General features: G+C 41.5%; 1 protein-coding gene across 3 annotated transcripts in view; it reads left to right on the top strand.

The window, feature by feature from the left end:
* Positions 1–19,141, top strand: part of LOC134343391 (granzyme K-like) — a 53,883-nt gene extending 34,742 nt beyond the window's left edge. For 2 of the 3 annotated variants that reach the window (XM_063042095.1, XM_063042094.1), the window contains 5 exons: positions 1,661–1,840; positions 13,480–13,639; positions 14,670–14,823; positions 15,859–16,128; positions 18,850–19,141. In XM_063042095.1, coding sequence (XP_062898165.1) covers positions 1,723–1,840; positions 13,480–13,639; positions 14,670–14,823; positions 15,859–16,128; positions 18,850–19,026 — 879 coding nt within the window. In that variant the 5' untranslated portion in view covers positions 1,661–1,722 and the 3' untranslated portion in view covers positions 19,027–19,141. The remainder of the gene's footprint in view (positions 1–1,660; positions 1,841–13,479; positions 13,640–14,669; positions 14,824–15,858; positions 16,129–18,849) is intronic. The other variant, XM_063042096.1, reaches the window with a different exon arrangement.
* The last annotated feature ends 300 nt before the right edge of the window (positions 19,142–19,441 follow it).

The following is a 19,441-nucleotide window of genomic DNA, read 5'->3' as shown; positions in this document are numbered from 1 at the left end:
AAACTTGCTAATTGAAAACATGCAGATCCTAAGCTTGGCTTTACTTAAGCTAAGAATTGCATTAAAATATTTATAAACTGGAAAATAATGCTAGTTTTTTTTTGTAACAGGACATTGGTATGTAGGCATCAGGCATAGAGACAAATAGAGTTGGTTATTATGGTTATCCACACTAACACGGGCATTGAGCACAGAAAAGTTGCACTGACCAACTCAGTAAAAGAAAAAGAAGGCTTCAGAACTAACACCTCTCACAAACCTGAGCAAGCAACGCAGTGGCCCATGAAGTTTTTTTTTACTTTCTAGATTTGAGAATTTTAAGTAGCTTTATTTCATTTTTATCTTGGGCTTTGGTAAAAAGAAGACCTAGCCGTTGTTCCTGTAGATCTATGTGATTAACAGACATGTTCCTGGAACAAATGATGATGTCAGTCGTTGACTGAAACAGTGATGACTAACTTCAGTTAATACAACCAGTTCATTGCATCAAAGTTGCAGAACATTGATGTGTTAAGTAAACATACAAGTAACCTGCTTTTCTTTCCTTTGATGAAACCACAAAAAGCTTCAGAGGAGACCCACGTAAAATTTTACACAAATCATTTGTCAAAAGTTTACTGTGTACATTGAACTGTGATCATGAACTCATTCTGCTTGGTTTTCTTTTTGTATATTTGGATTCCAATGCAAACAGGTTTATTTTGTTTCACATACTGATGATGCTCATGTGACTTGTTATCTGTTCTCATTCATTTTAAGGGATCAATAAGTAATATCAATAGAATACTTACAGCTAAAGCTCTGCAGAAATTCTAAGAGTGTGATCTATCTGACATATTTTTCTCTGATCTCTGTCCAACTCCGTCCTTGTAAGGGAGCCCTCCTCAGTTCCTGTGCACTGGAGGCATCTGTAGGACAATGAATTGGCACCAGCATCACTGGCAATTAGTTCTGGTCTCTCTCACTCAACCTGGGTTCAATTCTGCCACTGTCTGCAAGGAGTTTGTACATTCTCCCTGGGACCACATGTGTTTGCTCCAGGTGCTCTGGTATCCTCCCACAGTCCAAAGGTATACTGGTTGGTAGGCTAACCGGTCATTGTAAATTGCCCCTTGATTAGGCTAGTGGTTAAATTGGGGGTTGCTGGCCAGAGCAGCATGAAGGGCTGAAAGGGTGTATTCTGTGCTGTACCTCAATAAATACAGAGACAAACTAATAAGTGTTTGTCGCTGACACAAACGACTCACCTCATTGTATGTTTTGCTGTTTCGATGTACATCTAACAAATAAAGCTAATCTAAAAATCTATCATTGGCTTGGAAAGTTTTTATCTAACTTCATTTGTGATTCATTATTAAGACCTTAAAAATAAAGGTAAGATCTTAATTACTTGCATTACACGTTGAAGAGATTCCTACTTAGATCGGAAGAAAGGCAAATGAAATATTCAGGATTTAGAAAATGCACTAATCAGAATTGTGAGAGTGAAAAATTTAAGAATTGTGGATTGGGGCCTAGCCAATCCCTCCCAACTCATCCCTGAGAATACAAAATATAATGTATAATGATAATTGCAATTTACTTATTAAAAATAACTTGGTGATTGTCTAAAATAGAAATGTTAAACTAAAGTGTTAACACACTATGTTTGAATTTGAAGATTTAACGTGATATGGGATGAAAATCTACGGGTCATAGTTCTACAGTTTTGCTAGTGAGGATATGGACTGTGTATCCCGGGGCAGGACCTTCATTCTGTTGGAAATATTGGTGACTCTGCCACAATACCAAATGTCTCCCAGCAGTGTAACAGATGAAACGCTATGTGACAGGAAATGTGGTAAGCCAACCCTCCTCATCTTTCCTGATCTATGTGGAGCTGTTAAAATTATTGCTGCAGCTTGGCTGTCCCGTTCCTTTCTTCCATTTTCGAGCTGGATAGGCTCCTACTTGTTTCCATTCATTCACTGAGGTCAGAGCACTGGGGAGGATTTAGATAGGAAGCAGATACATTTCTGGAAAGTTCAAGGAACTGAGAGCTATGAGCACTTGAGCAAAGAGAGGAGGTGAAACCTGTGGAAGATCACTCATAATGACATTAACCGGTAGGGCAGGCAGGTCTGATGGGCTGAGTGTCTGGCTTCTGCTTCCATTTGCTTAAATTCTTATCATCTGTTGTATTGTACAACCTCTGAAGTGTCTGAAGATTATATCCCTTCATTTTGATCCACACACCACCCTTTGGTTCCAACAATTAACACATATGGTTCAGATATACGTATTACCTCACTACCACCCCAGCCGAACCCTCCAGTATCCCTAAATTTGTCAAAGAGTCCATACAATAGTCAGTACAGGGTAAATGGAAATTTCCTCCAATTAAATATGGATCATTGATGCCATTGTCTTTAGTCCCTGTTGTGATCTCTAATCCTGATCTTGAATTACATCCCTGACACTAGCAATTGTTTGACTGTTTGCTTCCTTGCTGCTAGGTTCAGCAGTGATACATTTTTCTGATCAGGTATTTCTTTACTAATCTGCTGATTCCCATTCTGAAACATCATCATTTCCATTTTGGAGTTGCATTTGGGGAAAGAAAAATTCTGCTTAATTCTCTGAGTGTTTCTTCATACACTGCATGTTTACTCACTCCCTCATAAGGGCAACGTGTTCCACAGCCAAGCTCTAAAACTTATGACTTTACTCCTTAATTTTTTAAAATCTACTCTTCTTGCTTGTTTTAAGACCATGTCAGTGTGTGTGTGTGTGTTTGTGAGAGAGAGAGAGAGAGAGAGAGAGAGACAGACAGACAATAAGCCAGACGGATGGAGTGGAACCAGTGATGAAGAGACAGAGAAAGATAGGGAGAGAATGTATGTGTGAGAGAGGGAGACAGAGAAAGAGAGAGAGAAAGAGATGAAAAGAGGAGAGTGAGATAGAGAGTGAGAGAGTGAGAGAGAGAGAGAGAGAGAGAGAGGGAGATGAAGAAAGGCGAGGGAGATGGAGAGAAAGAGAGACAAAGAGTGAAAGTTACAAATTATTACCACTGCAACCATTTGTTACCAGTTACCACTGAGCTTTGCATTCAGAATATGGAAGTCTCCACTGTTGTCCGAGCAAAAGAGAATTTCATTTCCCTTAGTCTCCATAAATAAAACTGTCCATTTTCATAAAGGTTTATACATGCTAAGCTAAACCAGAAAACCTGCAGGTTAGGATAATGACTTGCATTGCCAGTGGAGTATGTTTTATTCCATCATGCTGAATGTCTCCTTTGCTTTGGTCAGAAAGAATATGTGTACTGCTTTCAGATGTGCAGACCAGCGAGCTGAGATTCTCACTGACATCTTCAACATCTCCCTGAGCAGTGCCATCGTTCCTACGTGCTTCAAGGCTGCCACCATTGTCCCCGTGCCAAAGAAGTTTTCAGTGTCTTGCCTCAACGGCTACCGTCCCATAGCACTGACATCCATCATCATGAAGTGTTTCGAGAGGCTCGTCATGAGGCACATCAAGACCCTGCTGCCCCCCCTCACTGACCCCTGCAGTTCGCGTACCATCACAACCGTTCAACAGATGACGCCATTGCCATCACCCTCCACCTGGTCCTAACCCACCTGGACAAAAAAGACACATATGTTCGAATGCTGTTCATAGACTTCAGTTCAGCATTCAACGCAATCATTCCTCAGAAACTGATTGGAAAGCTGAGCCTACTGGGCCTGAACACCTCCCTCTGCAACTGGATCCTAGACTTCCTGACTGGGAGACCTCAGTCAGTCCGGATTGGAAGCAGCATCTCCAACACCATCACACTGAGCACGGGCCCCCCCAGGGCTGTGTGCTCAGTCCACTGCTGTTCACTCTGCTGACCCACGATGGTGCTGCAACACACAGCTCCATCCACATCATTAAGTTCGCCGATGGCACGACCGTAGTGGGTTTCATCAGCATACAGAGAGGAGGTGCAGTGGTTAACAGACTGGTGCAGAAACAACAACCTGTTTCTGAGTGTAAACAAAACAAAAGAGATGGTTGTTGACTTCAGGAGGACACAGAACGACCACTCTCCGCTGAACATCGACGACTCCTCCATAGAGATCATTAACAGCACCAAATTACTTGATGTTCACCTGGCGGAGAATCTCACCTGGTCCCTCAACACCAGCTCCATAGCAAAGAAAGCCCAGCAGCGTCTCTGCTTTCTGCGAAGGCTGAGAAAAGTCCATCTCCCACCCCCCATCCTCACCACATTCTGCAGAGGTTGTATTGAGAGCATCCTGAGCAGCTGCATCACTGCCTGGTTCAGAAATTGCACCATCTCAGATCGCAAGACCCTGCAGTGGATAGTGAGGTCAGCTGAGAAGATCATCGGGGTCTCTCTTCCCACCATTACAGACATTTACACCACACGCTGCATCTGTTAAGCAAACAGCATTATGAAGTACCCCACACACCCCTCATACAAACTCTTCTCTCTCTTGCCATCTGGCGAAAGCACCGAAGTATTCAGGCTCTCACGACCAGACTATGTAACAGTTTCTCCCCCGAGCCATCAGACTCCTCAATACCCAGAGCCTGGACTGATACCAACCTACTGCCCTCTACTGTACCTATTGTCTTGTTTATTATTTGTTGTAATGCCTGCATTGTTTTGTGCACTATATGCAGTCCTGGGTAGGTCTGTAGTCTAGTGTAGTTTTGTGTTGTTTTACGTAGTTCAGTGTAGATTTTGTATTGTTCATGTAGCACCATGGTCCTGGAAAACATTGTCTCGTTTTTACTGTGTAGTGTCCCAGCAGTTATGGCCGAAGTGACAGTAAAAAGTGACTTGACTTGACTTGACTTGACTTGAGATCAGATTATCAGGAAATCTAAGGCCTGAATGAACCCAATCCAATGGGAGGTAATGCCAACTGGAGGGCACTAAAAGGTCGAAAGTTTAAAGGGGGGAGTTTAAAGGAGATTTACAAGGCAAGTCTTTTTAAACATGATAGTATGTGCCTGGAATGCTCTTCCAGTGGAGGTGATGGAAGGAGATATTATAGCAATGTTTCGGAGCCATTTGGACAGACACATGAACAGGCAGACAATGAAGAGATGTGAACCGTCTGCAAGCAGATGTATAGTGTAAATTGACACCATGATCAGCACAGACTTAGTGGCCTGAGGACTTTGCTATTCTGCTTGTATATTCTGTGTAAGTGTCATGGTCATGAGAAAATTGTAGAAAGACATTGACTTTTAAAGGGGATCTGAGAGAAACATATTAGATAGTATGAAGAACAGAAAACTATGAAAAGATAACAGAGTGGCAGATGGTGATGTGGGAACAATCTGGTATCATTCAGGACTGGAGCCAATAACATTTCTGCATATTTTGTGAGATCATTCAAATGGTACAGGAGCTGTGCTAAGGAGAGGGCAGCTATCAACAAAATGATAGTATGGAAGAGTGAAATGGCTTCACTGTATTTAAGCAATTTATAACCAGATTTAAAAGAACTTTTCATCTTTTAATAATATAAAGTTTCAAAACTTTCATACCCAGACCTTGCCTTCCACAGTAGTAAGGATATAGTAGCTGGCATTTCAGCTGGTGGACTACAATTCATAGAGTGTATTATTGATTGGAGGCATGAGTCTGATTCCCATCCGGCCAGCTGGAGAGTTTAAGCTGCAAAAGTTATTGTAAAATGGCAGTTGCCTTCAGCTCTGGTGATCATAAAGTTGTCAAATTTCCATCAGAAATGATTCTGGTTCACTAATGTCCTTCAAGCAAAGGTGAACTGGCATCATTACCTGTTTGGGCCTGCTTGTGAGTCCAGACCACTGACATGGTTGACTTTTAATTGCCTCTGGAGTTGGGCTGTGCAAGAGGGCAATTAAGAATGGACAATAAATCCCAGTTTTTCCAAGTGATAGTCACACTCTGTCCATCTCACCTAATCCATTTACCAGTTTACCCAGTTTTATGACATTATCTCTAATCTTTCTGCACTCACTGGGCACAAGAGGAATGATAGCAAGGAGGAACTTGCATGAGTTTTCATGTTTCAAGGATTGAAGATGTTCCAAAGTGCTTCACAGTAATGTTCAGACACCAAATGAACTCTGTTATTCTTCTCTCAATAAGGCCATTGTCATTTTTCTGTCAACTTGAGGAGCTTATAAGAGTCTTAGTTCAACATCTCTTCCAAAAGTTGACACCACCAACAAGGGAACCCTTCATTTCTATTGCTCTGGACTGTTGGCCTGGTTTACTGACCCCAGGCTGATATACAAGTGAGTGAGAACGATTGTGTGAACTGGATTTTATCAGTTTAGATCCTGATCCTCTCCACAAGGATACAATTTCCAGGATCTGATTGTGGACGGTAGTCAGAAACAGGAAATCTGAAGAGATTCCATGTGGTAGTTGTTCATTGGCATCAGTCCAATTACACTGGACTACAATTCTTTTCAAAAGTGTTGTCTCCTCAGAATTTATTTTTGTTTATGGTAGGCCGGTTGAAGCTGAACACAACGGAATTTTAGACAAGCAACACACATAAAAGTTGCTGGTGAACGCAGCAGGCCAGGCAGCATCTTTAGGAAGAGGTACAGTCGACGTTTCGGGCTGAGACCCTTCGTCAGGACTAACTGAAAGAAGAGCTAGTAAAGAAGAACTAGAAGAGCTAGTAATTTTGGACTACGTACTTGTGTAATGTAGAAATTTAGAGAAACAAGAAATGAACTTTTATTGAATATAATGTATTTAATTGTATAATGATGCTGATGCTTTGTAATAGTTAACTAACCTGAAAATGTTCTGTGGATATTTTTCGTTTATATTCAGTGTCTGAGGCTTCTCGCTAAAGTGTCCAACAATAATCAGCCAATTGCCCAGATGCCATTTGTCAATGACCTGGTGAAAACTCAGTATGTTCATCACTGACAGCACCAGGATTTGCAGGAAGAAGTCTAAATGGGAATGCTGAAAATGAATCTTTAGTGACATATTGCACTTCATGGTTTTGTATGCTTGAAGCATGTTGTCAACCAACTATTCGTAGTTTGGTGCTCTGTAGTTGCCAACATTCTTGAATGAATTCCATGTGATTTTCTCTAGTCCCACTAGAAGTTCTTTGAATTGTCTGTCATTGATGACCTGTTTGATTCGTGGACCAACAAAATTAATCTTGGCATCGGCTATGCTGTCTTGAATAATGAATTGAATTAAAAATATAGGCTATTTCCAAAAAAATGGTGTGTGATAGGGAGATTTCATTATGATTTTCATGATCAGCAGCCCAAAATCCATAAGATGCACCCTGAAGTATTCAGGAACCAAAATATTTGACATCTAGTGTTATTGTCCCTTTCATTCCAAAAGTCCTATCCTCAACTACCATCTCAGTCATGGATATTCCCATCTGCTCTTTACAATCTTCACAAATCTATGAACACATGGATGCCATCTATATTAATCCAGTGTAATAATATCATTTGGCCTTGGATTGTCAATATTTGAAGTAAATGCAATAAAGTGGCATATTCAAATAATGTTTCTTGAATTTGATGGTCTTTTAAGACATCATTTAGTATGCATTCACATAGGATCTAAATAAATATGTCCTGCATGTTATCAGGTTAGGTCAATGAAATGTAAGGAGTGATACCCACAATATTTGCTGAAAATTTCTGGTTCACTTTGAGCCTGTCATGTGACTTTCCGTAACTGATATGGATTCAGATTAGAAAGATTAGCAAACCTTCATGTTTATTGGTGGTTGGGGGGTCACTAAAATAAATAAACCACTTCCCTCTAAGTTTATTATAAATTAAGCAATAGCTTTTTCGTGATCACAGAAGAAACAATGATGGAAGCATCACTGTACAATCTGCTTGTTTTGTCAATTGTCATCTTCCTAGCTCCGGCGAGTAAGTAGCAAAATAAGGAATATTTAAGCACTTTACGTTGATGAAAGATTTTATATTAATTGATGATGCACATCATAAGCATAATTTGTGGTAATCAATGTAAATTTTCAGTGATAGCTATATAAAAATTTATCTTCTATATATATGGCAATAGATGTCTATCTCATTGTTTTTCCTTGTAATTTTATTTCTTACTTGGAGAGGACCACTATATAAAATCTGGTTACAAAATTTCAATGTGCAACATGTCAAGCAGCATCTATGGAGGGAAGGAAATTGTAGAAGTGTCAGATTATTGTTTCTCCAGCCTGTGGCACCTGCTGTTTTTTGTGTCTCCTTGCTCTACTATCATTTTTTCTTGCAAATCTACTTGGTAATATTAAATTTTTAACTAAGTATTATTATGTTGAGGATTAATGAGGAGCTGTTGGATTTAATTCTGTTGGGTATAATTCCACGTGGTAGTCATGGGTCCAAGCTATGCCTGCCTCTTCAGGGACCTTGAAGAACAGTTAATGTTTGAAACCTTCCCAGGTTACACCCCCACCTCTCCCTTCACTACATTGATGACTGCATTTATGCAGCCGCATCACCATTGCACTTGTCAACTTTATCAAATTTGCCTCTAACTTCCAACCCGCCCTTAAATTCACTTGGGTCATTTGGCACCTTCCTCCCTTTTCTTGATCCATCTGTCTCCATCTCTGGAGACAGACTGTCAAACAAAAACTTTTACAAACCTGCTGATTTCCATGTTTATCTCAACGATACCTCTTCCCACCTTATCTCCTGTAAAAACGCAGTTCCCCTTTCTCAGTTTCATTGCCTTGGATGCATCTATTCCCAGGATATGGCTTTCCATTCCATGACAACAGACATATCCTCCTTCTTTAAAGACAGGTTTTTCCTCCCTCTACTATTGATGCTCTCCTCCATTTCCCGTACATCTACGCTCAGCTCATCTTCCCTCTGCTGTAATAGTGATAGAGTCCCTCCTGTCCTTACCTACTAGCACATTGACCTCCGCATCCAATACATTATCCTCTGCGATATATGCCATCTGTAAAGGAAAACTACGGCTAATCATAACTTTACCTAACCCCCATGCCCCGCTTTCTGCTTCCTTATTTGACAAAACAATATACAGCAGGGATCATACGGAGACGCTTTTGGTCAAAAGGTAGACATAGAGATAGAATAGTACAGCACAGTACAGACCCTTCGGCCCACAATGTTGTGCCAACTCTTAAACCCTGCCTCCCATTTAACCCCCCACCTTAAATTCCTCCATATACCTGTCTAGTAGTCTCTTAAATTTCACTAGTGTATCTGCCTCCACCACTGACTCAGGCAGTGCATGCCACGCACCAACCACTCTCTGAGTAAAAAACTTTCCTCTAATATCCCTCTTCAACTTCCCACTCCTTACCTTAAAGCCATGTCCTCTTGTACTGAGCGATGGTGCCCTGGGGTAGAGGTGCTGGCTGTCCACTCTATCTATTCCTCTTAATATCTTGTATCCCTCCAGCATGTCTCCTCTCATCCTCTCTCTCTCCAAAGAGTAAAGCCGTAGCTCCCTCAATCTCTGATCATAATGCATACTCTCTAAACCAGGCAGCATCCTGGTAAATCTCCTCTGTACCCTTTCCAATGCTTCCACATCCTTCCTATAGTGAGGCGACCAGAACCGGACACAGTACTACAAGTGTGGCCGAACCAGAGTTTTATAGAGCTGCATCATTACCTCGCGACTCTTAAACACTATCCCTCGACTTATGAAAGCTAACAACCCTTAAGCTTTCTTAACTACCCTATCTACCTGTGAGGCAACTTTCAGGGATCTGTGGACATGTACCGCCAGATCCCTCTGTTCCTCCACACTACCAAGTATCCTGCCATTTACTTTGTACTCTGCCTTGGAGTTTGTCCTTCCAAAGTGTACCACCCCACACTTCTCCGGGTTGAACTCCATCTGCCTCTTCTCAGCCCACTTCTGCATCCTATCAATGTCTCTCTGCAATCTTCGACAATCCTCTACACTATCTACAACACCACCAACCTTTGTGTCGTCTGCAAACTTGCCAACCCACCCTTCTACCCCCAACAGCCAGGTCATTAATAAAAATCACGAAAAGTAGAGGTCCGGGAATCAATCCTTGTGGGACACCACTAGTCAGAACCCTCTAATCCGAATGTACTCCCTCCACCACGACCCTCTGCTTTCTGCAGGCAAGCCAATTCTGAATCCACCTGGCCAAACTTCCCTGGATCCCATGCCTTCTGACTTTCTGAATAAGCCTACCGTGTGGAACCTTGACAAATGCCTTACTAAAATCCATGTTTATCACATCCACTGCACTACCCTCGTCTATATGCCTGGTCACCTCCTCAAAGAACTCTATCAGGCTTGCTAGACATGATCTGCCCCTCACAAAGCCATGCTGACTGTCCCTGATCAGAACATGATTCTCTAAATGCCCATCGATCCTATTTTTAAGAATATTTTCTAACAGCTTTCCGACCACAGACGTAAGGCTCCCTGGTCTATAATTACCCAGACTACCCTACTACCTTTTTTGAACAAGCAGACATTTGCCTCCCTCCAGTCCTCCGGTACCATTCCCGTGGACAACAAGTACATAAAAATCCTTGCCAGAGGCTCAGCAATCTCTTCCCTCGCCTCGTGGAGCAAGCTGGGGAATATTCCTTCAGGCCCCGGGGACTTATCGGTCGTAATGTATTTTAACAACTCCAACACCTCCTCTCCCTTAATATCAACATGCTCCAGAACATCAACCTCACTCATATTGTCCTCACCGTCATCAAGTTCCCTCTCACTGGTGAATACTGAAGAGAAGTATTCATTGAGGACCTCGCTCACTTCCACAGCCTCCAGGCACATCTTGCCACCTTTATCTCTAATCGGTCCTACCTTTACTCCTGTCATCCTTTTGTTCTTCACATAATTGAGGAATACCTTTGGGTTTTCCTTTACCCTACGCGTCAAGGCCTTCTCATGCCCCCTTCTTGCTCTCCTCAGCCCCTTCTTAAACTCTTTTCTTGCTACCCTATATTACTCAATAGATCCATCTGATCCTTGCTTCCTAAACCTCATGTATTCTGCCTTCTTCCACCTGACTAGATGTTCCACCTCACTTGTCACCCATGTTCCTTCACCCTACCATTCTTTATCTTCCTCACCGGGACAAATTTATCCCTAACATCCTGCAAGAGATCTCTAAACATCGACCACATGTCCATAGTACATTTCCCTGCAAAAATATCATCCCAATTCACACCCGCAAGTTCTAGCCTTATATCCTCATAATTTGCTCTTCCCCAATTAAAAATTTTCCTGTCCTCTCTGATTCTATCCTTTTCCATGATAATGTTAAAGGCCAAGGAGCGGTGGTCACTGTCCCCCAGATGTTCACCAGCTGAGAGATCTGTGACCTGACCCAGTTCGTTACCTAATACTAGATCTAGTATGGCATTCCCCCTAGTCAGCCTGTCAACATATTGTGACAGGAATCCGTCCTGGACACACTTAACAAAGTCTGCTCCCTCTGAACCATTGGAACTAATCAGGTGCCAATCAATATTAGGGAAATTAAAGTCACCCATGATAAGAACCCTGTTATTTTTGCACCTTTCCAAAATCTTCCTCCCAACCTGCTCCTTGGTATCTCTGCTGCTACCAGGAGGCCTTTAGAATACCCCCAATAGAGTAACTGCTCCCTTTCTGTTCCTGACTTCCACCCATACTGACTCAAAAGAGTATCCTGCTACATTACCCACCCTTTCTGTAGCTGTAATAGTATCCCTGACCAGTAATGCCACCCCTCCTGCCATTGCCCCCCTATCCCTTTTAAAGTACTAAAATCCAGGAATGTTGAGAATCCATTCCTGACCTGGTGCCAGCCAAGTCTCTGTAATGGCCACTACATCATAATTCCATGTATGTGTCCAAGCTCTCAGTTCATCACCTTTGTTCCTGATGCTTCTTGCATTGAGGTACACACACTTTATCCCTTCTACCTTACTGTCTTTGCACCATTTATTCTGCTTCTCTTTCCTCAAAGCCTCTTTATATGTTAGATCTGGCTTTACTCCATGCACTTCTTCCACTGTTCTATCGCTCTGGGTCCCATCCATCCCCCTTGCAAATTCGTTTAAACCCTCCCCATCGATGCTAGCAAACCTTCCTGCAAGGATATTGCTCCCTGTTGAGTTCAGGTGCAACCCATCCAATCTGTACATGTCCCACCTTCCCCAGAAGAGATCCCATTGATCCAAAAATCGAAAACCCTGCCCCCTGCACCAACTCCTCAGCCACACATTCAACTGCCACCTTCTCCAATTCTTACCATCACTATCACATAGCACTGGCAGCAATCCTGAGAACGCCACCCTTGAGGTCCTGTTCTTCAGCCTTCTGTCTAGTTCCCAAAACTCACACTTCAGGACCTCAACCTTCTTCCTGCCTATGTCGTTGGTGCCAACATGTATCACGACTTCTGTTTGCTTTCCCTCTCATACCAGGATGTCGTGCACCTGGTCAGAGACATCCCGGACCCTCGCACCCGGGAGGCAACAGACCATGTGGATGTCCTTCTCACGTCCACAAAATCTCACGTCTGCTCCCCTGACTATAGAGTCTCTGATGATGACACCTCTCCTCTTCTCCGTTCCACCCTTCTGCACCAAAGGGTCAGAGTCAGTGCCGGAGGCCCTGCCACCGTGGTTCACCCCTGGTTGGTCATGGGGCTCAATATTTTATGTGCTCAAAATCAAAGGACAACTCCATATTTACAATGTCTGGACCATACTTTCTTTGAAATTGTACACAAACTTCACACTTCCCCATTTGCTTGCACACCACAGACATCTGATTTTAATGAATTTTCTTCAATATTGTCTAGTCAGGGATTCATGGCTTTTAGGAACTCATTGTTCAGAGATGCACTCCAAATTAAATCCACAACACATATTCAAGTACGAACACTTATAACCAAAGTCATTTGTTAAATGTAAATGGCTAATCCCCTCAAACACCTTTGACACTTCTATTCCCGGGATGTGGTTTTGGGTTTCCTTCCATCTACTATTGATGCTCCCCTCACGCGAATCTCCTCCATTTCCTGTACTTCTGCCCTCACCCCATCTTCCCTCTGCCGTAATAGTGATAGAGTCCCTCTTGTCCTTGCCTACTAGCCCAACAGCCTCTGCATCCAACACATTATCCTCCACAATGTAGACCATCTGTAAAGGAAACCGACCACTAATCATATCTTCACATCCCCCTCCCCACCCCGCTTTCTACAGCGATTGATCCAGTGCCATATTGGCCTGAGTCCATTACTCTCTGCACCTTCTTACACTCTTGTATGTTCGAATGGCTGTGCAAGGCATGATACAACTACTCTAGGGTTATCCCTGTCAAGGTTAATTAGGGATGGCTAATAATTGCCAGCATTGTCAATGATGTTCACAACTTGAGTGTGAATAAACATGCATGTGAAATGAAATGTCAGTATCTTCTATATATTGCAGATCCCGGAGCTAAAATTATTGGAGGTCATGAAGTTGAACCGCATTCCAGACCTTATATGGCATCTCTTCAACTATATATCGGGAGCAGACAGTACGTTCCCTATTGCGGAGGTGCTTTGATCACACCGAAATGGGTACTAACTGCAGCACACTGTGAAATGTAAGCTATGTGATGAATGAATAAAAAAGTATTTTGTGATTAACATACAAGTGCTTAGCTCCCAATCCTAGCTTTCATAAAATAATTACTTTTACACTGTTGTCACATCGTCACTAATATGTGTATCACTGTATAACTGGCATTTATTTTTATCAGCACGTTTCAGTTTGAATGGTCAGATAAACACTCAGTGGCCACATTATTAGGTACCTCCTGTAGCTAAAAAAAGTGGCCGCTGAGTGTATGTTTATGGTCTTCTCCTGCGTAGCCCATCCACTTCAACATTTGACATACTGTGAGTTCAGAGATGTTCTTCTGAACACCACTGTTGTAACGCGTGGTTATTTGAGTTACTGTCGACTTCCTGTCTGCTTGAACCACTCTGGCCATTCTCATCTTTCTCTCTCATCAACAAAGCATTTTTGCCTAAAGAACTTCTACCACTGGATGCTTTTTCTTGTTTTTCACAACTATCACTGTAAAAGCTAGAGAACGTTATGCCCGAAAATCCCAGGAGACCAGCAGATACTCAAACCACCCCATCTGGCACCAACAACCATTCCACGGTCAAATTCACTTAGATCACATTTCTTACCCATTCTGATATTTAGTCTGAACACAACTGAATCTCTCGATCACATCTGCATGCTTTTATGGACTGAGTTGCTGCCACATGATTGGCTGATTGGATATTTGCATTGATGGCAGGTGTACAGGTGTATCTAATAAAGAGGTAACTGAATGTATGATACCTGTTCCACAACCAGATTTTAGCACTCTAAGTGTAGGAGTAATTTACAATCAGCTTGTCTGATGAACACCTTGAAACAATTTCAATCAGTATAGTCATGGCCCTTGCTTGGACACTAATAGGCTTTTGGAATTTGCACATTAACTACCAAATATAATGTTACTGAACTGTATATTTCCATAAAGTTTACTATTTGATTGTTGCCTTCCTGATGAATTTCTGTAAAATAATTTTTTAAGCAAAGTGTGATTAATTATCTTTATTTTTGATTGGTAACAGAACAATTGCATCAGGCCAGTTTCTTCAAGCAGTTCTTGGAAAACATTCTCTTTCAAAGTATGAGAAAAGTGAACAAAGACTGCGCATCATCAAACAGATTCCCATTACAAAATATAACAAGAGGACTAAGAAAGATGATATCATGCTCCTGCAAGTATGAATTTTTTTCTCATTCTTATGCAGTGTTTAAGATCTTTAATTTGCTTATTAGCAATGTTTACATTACTGAACAATAACTGTTGAATGGCATTTGTGACTTGGATGAGAATTATTGATGGTGGAGAATATTAGTATTGGCAATGATCCCTCCAATCCGTCCAACAGTCTCCTTGATTCCCTTCCATCAGGCAGGAGGTTCTATAGAAATAGGACAAGAACTGTTAGGATGTGAAACAGCTTCTTCCCCTGGGCTGGAACACGACTGAACTCCCTGCCACCACTCAGGTCTCATCAGTTATGAAGCGCCAGTAACACGTACTGTTTACTTTTTAACTATGCAACTTATTATTTGTTAATTTAATTGTGGTAATATTATGTCATGTGTTATGTGTATGAGGTACAGTATATGTACTGTGTTGTGACTGGTCAGGAGGAAGGTTGTTTTGCTTGGCTGAGTACAAGTGTACGATTGAATGACAATAAACTGAACTTGAACTTGAGCTGTCTAAGCCTGGGCAATGTCCCAGTTAACCTTGTCCTTGACATAGAAAGGGGTAGTAAGTTAATTGGTCACATGGGTATAGTTGGGTGGCTGGGTTTATTGGGCCGGAAGAGCCTGTTACTGTGTTGTATCTTTATACTAAATTAAATATAAACTTTAATTACAAGTGTGACAGATGCTAAGTCTGTCTTGTTGGAGTTTCATCATCATCAAAGAAAGAGTTAGATAGTGAAGAACGTTCACAGTAGGTTTAGTGCTTTATGACCATCACCCACACCACAATTTTCATGACAAATTATTGATTCCATTATATGAAATGTAAATGATATTTAATTTTTTTGGTCACTTTGAAATGAGTCTCTCTCCCTTTGATCATCTGAAAAAAAAAGAAAGCAGATTGTCTGCAAAGTACAGAATAATATTTAAACAGATAAACTAACAAATATCTTCAAGAGTAAAGATATCATTCAAGATATTTCTCACTTTTAGGAGCACAAATACATGAATTAAACGTTTTTGTGTCAACAGCTCAAGACTGCTGCAAAAATCAACCAGTACGTGAATGTACTCAACCTACCCAAAGGAGGAATCACTGACATGAAATCTGGAACAACGTGCACTGTGGCAGGATGGGGAAAAACAAAAACAGGCAATTACTCTGACACGCTTCAAGAGGTGGAGGTTGAGGTAATTGATCGGCGAACATGCAACAGCAAGGATTATTACAATCATAGACCTGAAATAACCCAGGACATGATCTGTGCTGGTGACAGAAAAGGCAGAGCAGATTCTTGTCAGGTGAGTACGCTGTCTAGCCGCGTTATCAGTAACATTTCTATAAAGCTACTGGAATAAGTATAAAAACCCCAGTGATTCACTGGTGCGTTCTACAGATTGAAACTTTCCACCCTTCCTCAGTGTTACTGTGACTGACTCTTACCTGCTTTCTGAAGGGCAACTCAGTTGAATTAAAAGGTCTTCAGAATGTGGTCCAGCATTACCTTAGGGAAGCTAAAGGAAACTAGATTAGGCCATAAATGCAACACTTACAGGCAATGTCCACATCCCGAGGTGGATTAAAAAAGTAATAATCAGATAAGTAAATGTGTATGTGTTGATTATGGAGGAACCATTTTCTTGCATTTTCTACAATCTCATTCTAGGCCCTGAATTTAGATGTCATCATAACTTACTATGATTTCTCTACCATGAAACTTTGTCTACCATCAGTGTGATGATGAAATGGGCAGATGCAAGATAACAGAGTCAATCCAGAGAAATGGAACGTATTGATATGTCTAAAATGTAAAGAGAATTTATTCTAAATCATGTCAATTTGAAAATAAGGATCATGCTAGATCTAGTACTCTGTCTGATCCTAACATCCAGTTGGGTACAAAGTGGATCAGTCTGGCTGACACTCTGTACCCATGAGGTGCCCTGTGAGGCAGGCCAGGCTCGGGATGCCGAGCAGAATCAGGAATTGGATCCTGAGGATTTGCCTCCATGAATATCCTGACAGCCGTCAACAGCTCACAGTGAACAATATCAGAGATGATTAAAAACTACACAAGCATATTTAAAGAAAATTGTTTAAAGATAACTGATCATAATAAAAAATGATTAAAACAGTTAAAAAAGTAAATTTAATAGACCATTTCCCGTTATTTAGTTATTTCACAGACCAGTGACTCCATTCAGTGAAGGAGGTTACTGTTCTTGTGTCAATTAGTTTTGCTTAAAAGCAGGGGGGTCGGGTACAAAGTGAATCTGGCCAGATGCACGAGCTGGGTTCAGTGGAGAGTCGAGTGGCAGAGTGGAGGGACAGCTACACCAGCATTTGACATCTGTTTCATTCTGAACTTCCCAGGGGCGTGTCTACGGAAAATAGTGTCTATGGCAAGCACTGAAATTGTCCCCCTGTCCAAACATCTGACACCCATCTTTTAGATAACTTTATCATAATATCAGCTCAAAAATACAAGTCAAGCTCATTAATCTTTTAATTAACAAATTATGGCACTACCTGAAAATTATAACTGCACCTTCCTTGCTTTCACTGATGCAAATTGATCTATGATGTGATCAAAGTCAGTTTTTTTAGTTTCTACTCTTTCTACACTCAGCAGAGCAAGATCACAGAGTCTGCCTTGACTCGTGGAGGCTCTCAAATATGAAAGTATTAGCTTTAACTTGTAGAATGATCTCTCACAGCTGGCAATGGAAACTGCGATGGTTAGCATTATCCGAATAGCAATGCGAAGATTGGGGAAGACTCCATCATCTCCGTACTGAACAATAAATTCAATAAACTCTTTAGTTCTTAATATTTTCATGTTGACCCGCCTTGATAGCAACATTCTGCCATTCAAAATTTCTTCATATAGCTGCTGTCCATCAACATCAGAGCTGTACAATTCGCCCAAATTTTCACACTACCTGTTTAGGTCATTACTGTCGGTGCCGTAACACAGTCTCTCGGCATCGAGAAGGAACCGAGACTTGGTGTCAGTGTCGTGCAAACGACCGAACCTTTCGTCCATTTCTCTATGAAGATGGTCGAGTGTTCCCTTCATGACTCTTTCCACTTCCTCCTTGGCTGTTAACCCAGCCTCTCTTGATTCCTCATCAGCCATTTGTTTCTTTTGTCTCTGACCTCTTTCAGCTCCACTTTCCTCCTCCTTCGGGAAGAAACATTTCATGATCTTCTTACACAATGCCCTGAAATAAGGCCATCCTAGTGGTTCTGACCCAAGATAATCAAAGACAGAACATACACCTGAAGAAAATTCTTTTTTCACCATCCGAGGATGGCTTGTCTGACTTTAATAGAAACTGCTCAGTGGTGCCCCCTTCAAGTGGCACCCAGGGCACGTGCCATACCTGCCATACCTTCGATACGCCACTGGAACTTCAACATTCCACCAGAATTTGAAGTCAAACTGAAGTACAGATTGTAGATGGCTGATGGTTTTCTACACAATGGCTAATTAGATTAGATCAGATTATGAGGACACGCAGTCCTCTTATTGTCATTTAGTAATGCTTGCATTAAGAAATGATATAATATTCCTCTGGTGTGATATCACAGAAACACAGAAAAACTAACAAAAACCACATAATTATAACATATAGTTACAACAGTGCAACAACACCATAACTTGAAGAACAGGCCATGGCATAGTAAAAAAGTTCAAAGTCTCTCGAAAGTCCCACATCTCAGGCAGACAGATGTTCCGCTGCTTCTCACGTCTGTATCCATCAAATCGGAATTGTGCACAGCCCCTATTTAACAAATAGGATTTAGGAATAAACTCCGTCCAGGCCATCAGAAACATTCCATGAAAAGACTCTTTGTGAATCTAGTTACCTACATTTACTCTAAAGTAAACTCACACCTCCTCGGTACAGCTGGACATGGATAATGAATTGTGATGTGATGTCAAACTGACAGTTTGCAGTCTGTCACTTTAGCTAATTCTGCTCAATTGTCACCTTCATCTTTTTCTCTCTCTCCAGGGTGATTCAGGCGGCCCTTTGATTTGCGACAAAATGTATACTGGGATTGTGTCCTTTGGCAGAGGATGTGCAAATGCCAAAAAGCCTGGGGTGTACACTTTACGAACAAAGAAATACATTGATTGGATTCGGTCTATAATCTGTTTACCGCTGAAGGACGCTGAAGAGCTGTACTGAGTAATCACAATCTTGCTTCACTCTGCTTTACTTACACGGATGCTCAGTTAATTGGCCTAGAGGGCCGGCTTGCTTCTATCCTTACCTTTTCTGCATTGCATAAAATGTTACTGCAAAGTGCAATAAATAAAACTATAATTATCAAATTCCTTGCCTTGTGAAATTCCTGTCCTCTGATCTAAGTTATGAAAGTGAACTGAACCACATGTAGGTAACATTTTAGACTAACAGCAGTAACTTGCTTTGCACCATTGATAACCTTAGAGGTGTAGATAGTGGAGAAAATTAGATTCTGTGATAATTAGACTTAGCATTAAAATATCATAGATTGATTGTGGAGAAGCTTTATAGAGGTTGTCGCAACTTCATGGGCAGAAGGGCCTGCCCTGTGCTGTGACGTTCCTTGTTCTATCAA

Source organism: Mobula hypostoma, chromosome 3, assembly GCF_963921235.1.
Source record: "Mobula hypostoma chromosome 3, sMobHyp1.1, whole genome shotgun sequence".
Lineage (NCBI taxonomy): Eukaryota > Metazoa > Chordata > Chondrichthyes > Myliobatiformes > Myliobatidae > Mobula > Mobula hypostoma.
Note: the sequence above shows the minus strand (reverse complement) of the source record. Positions and strands in the feature narration are given on the sequence as shown.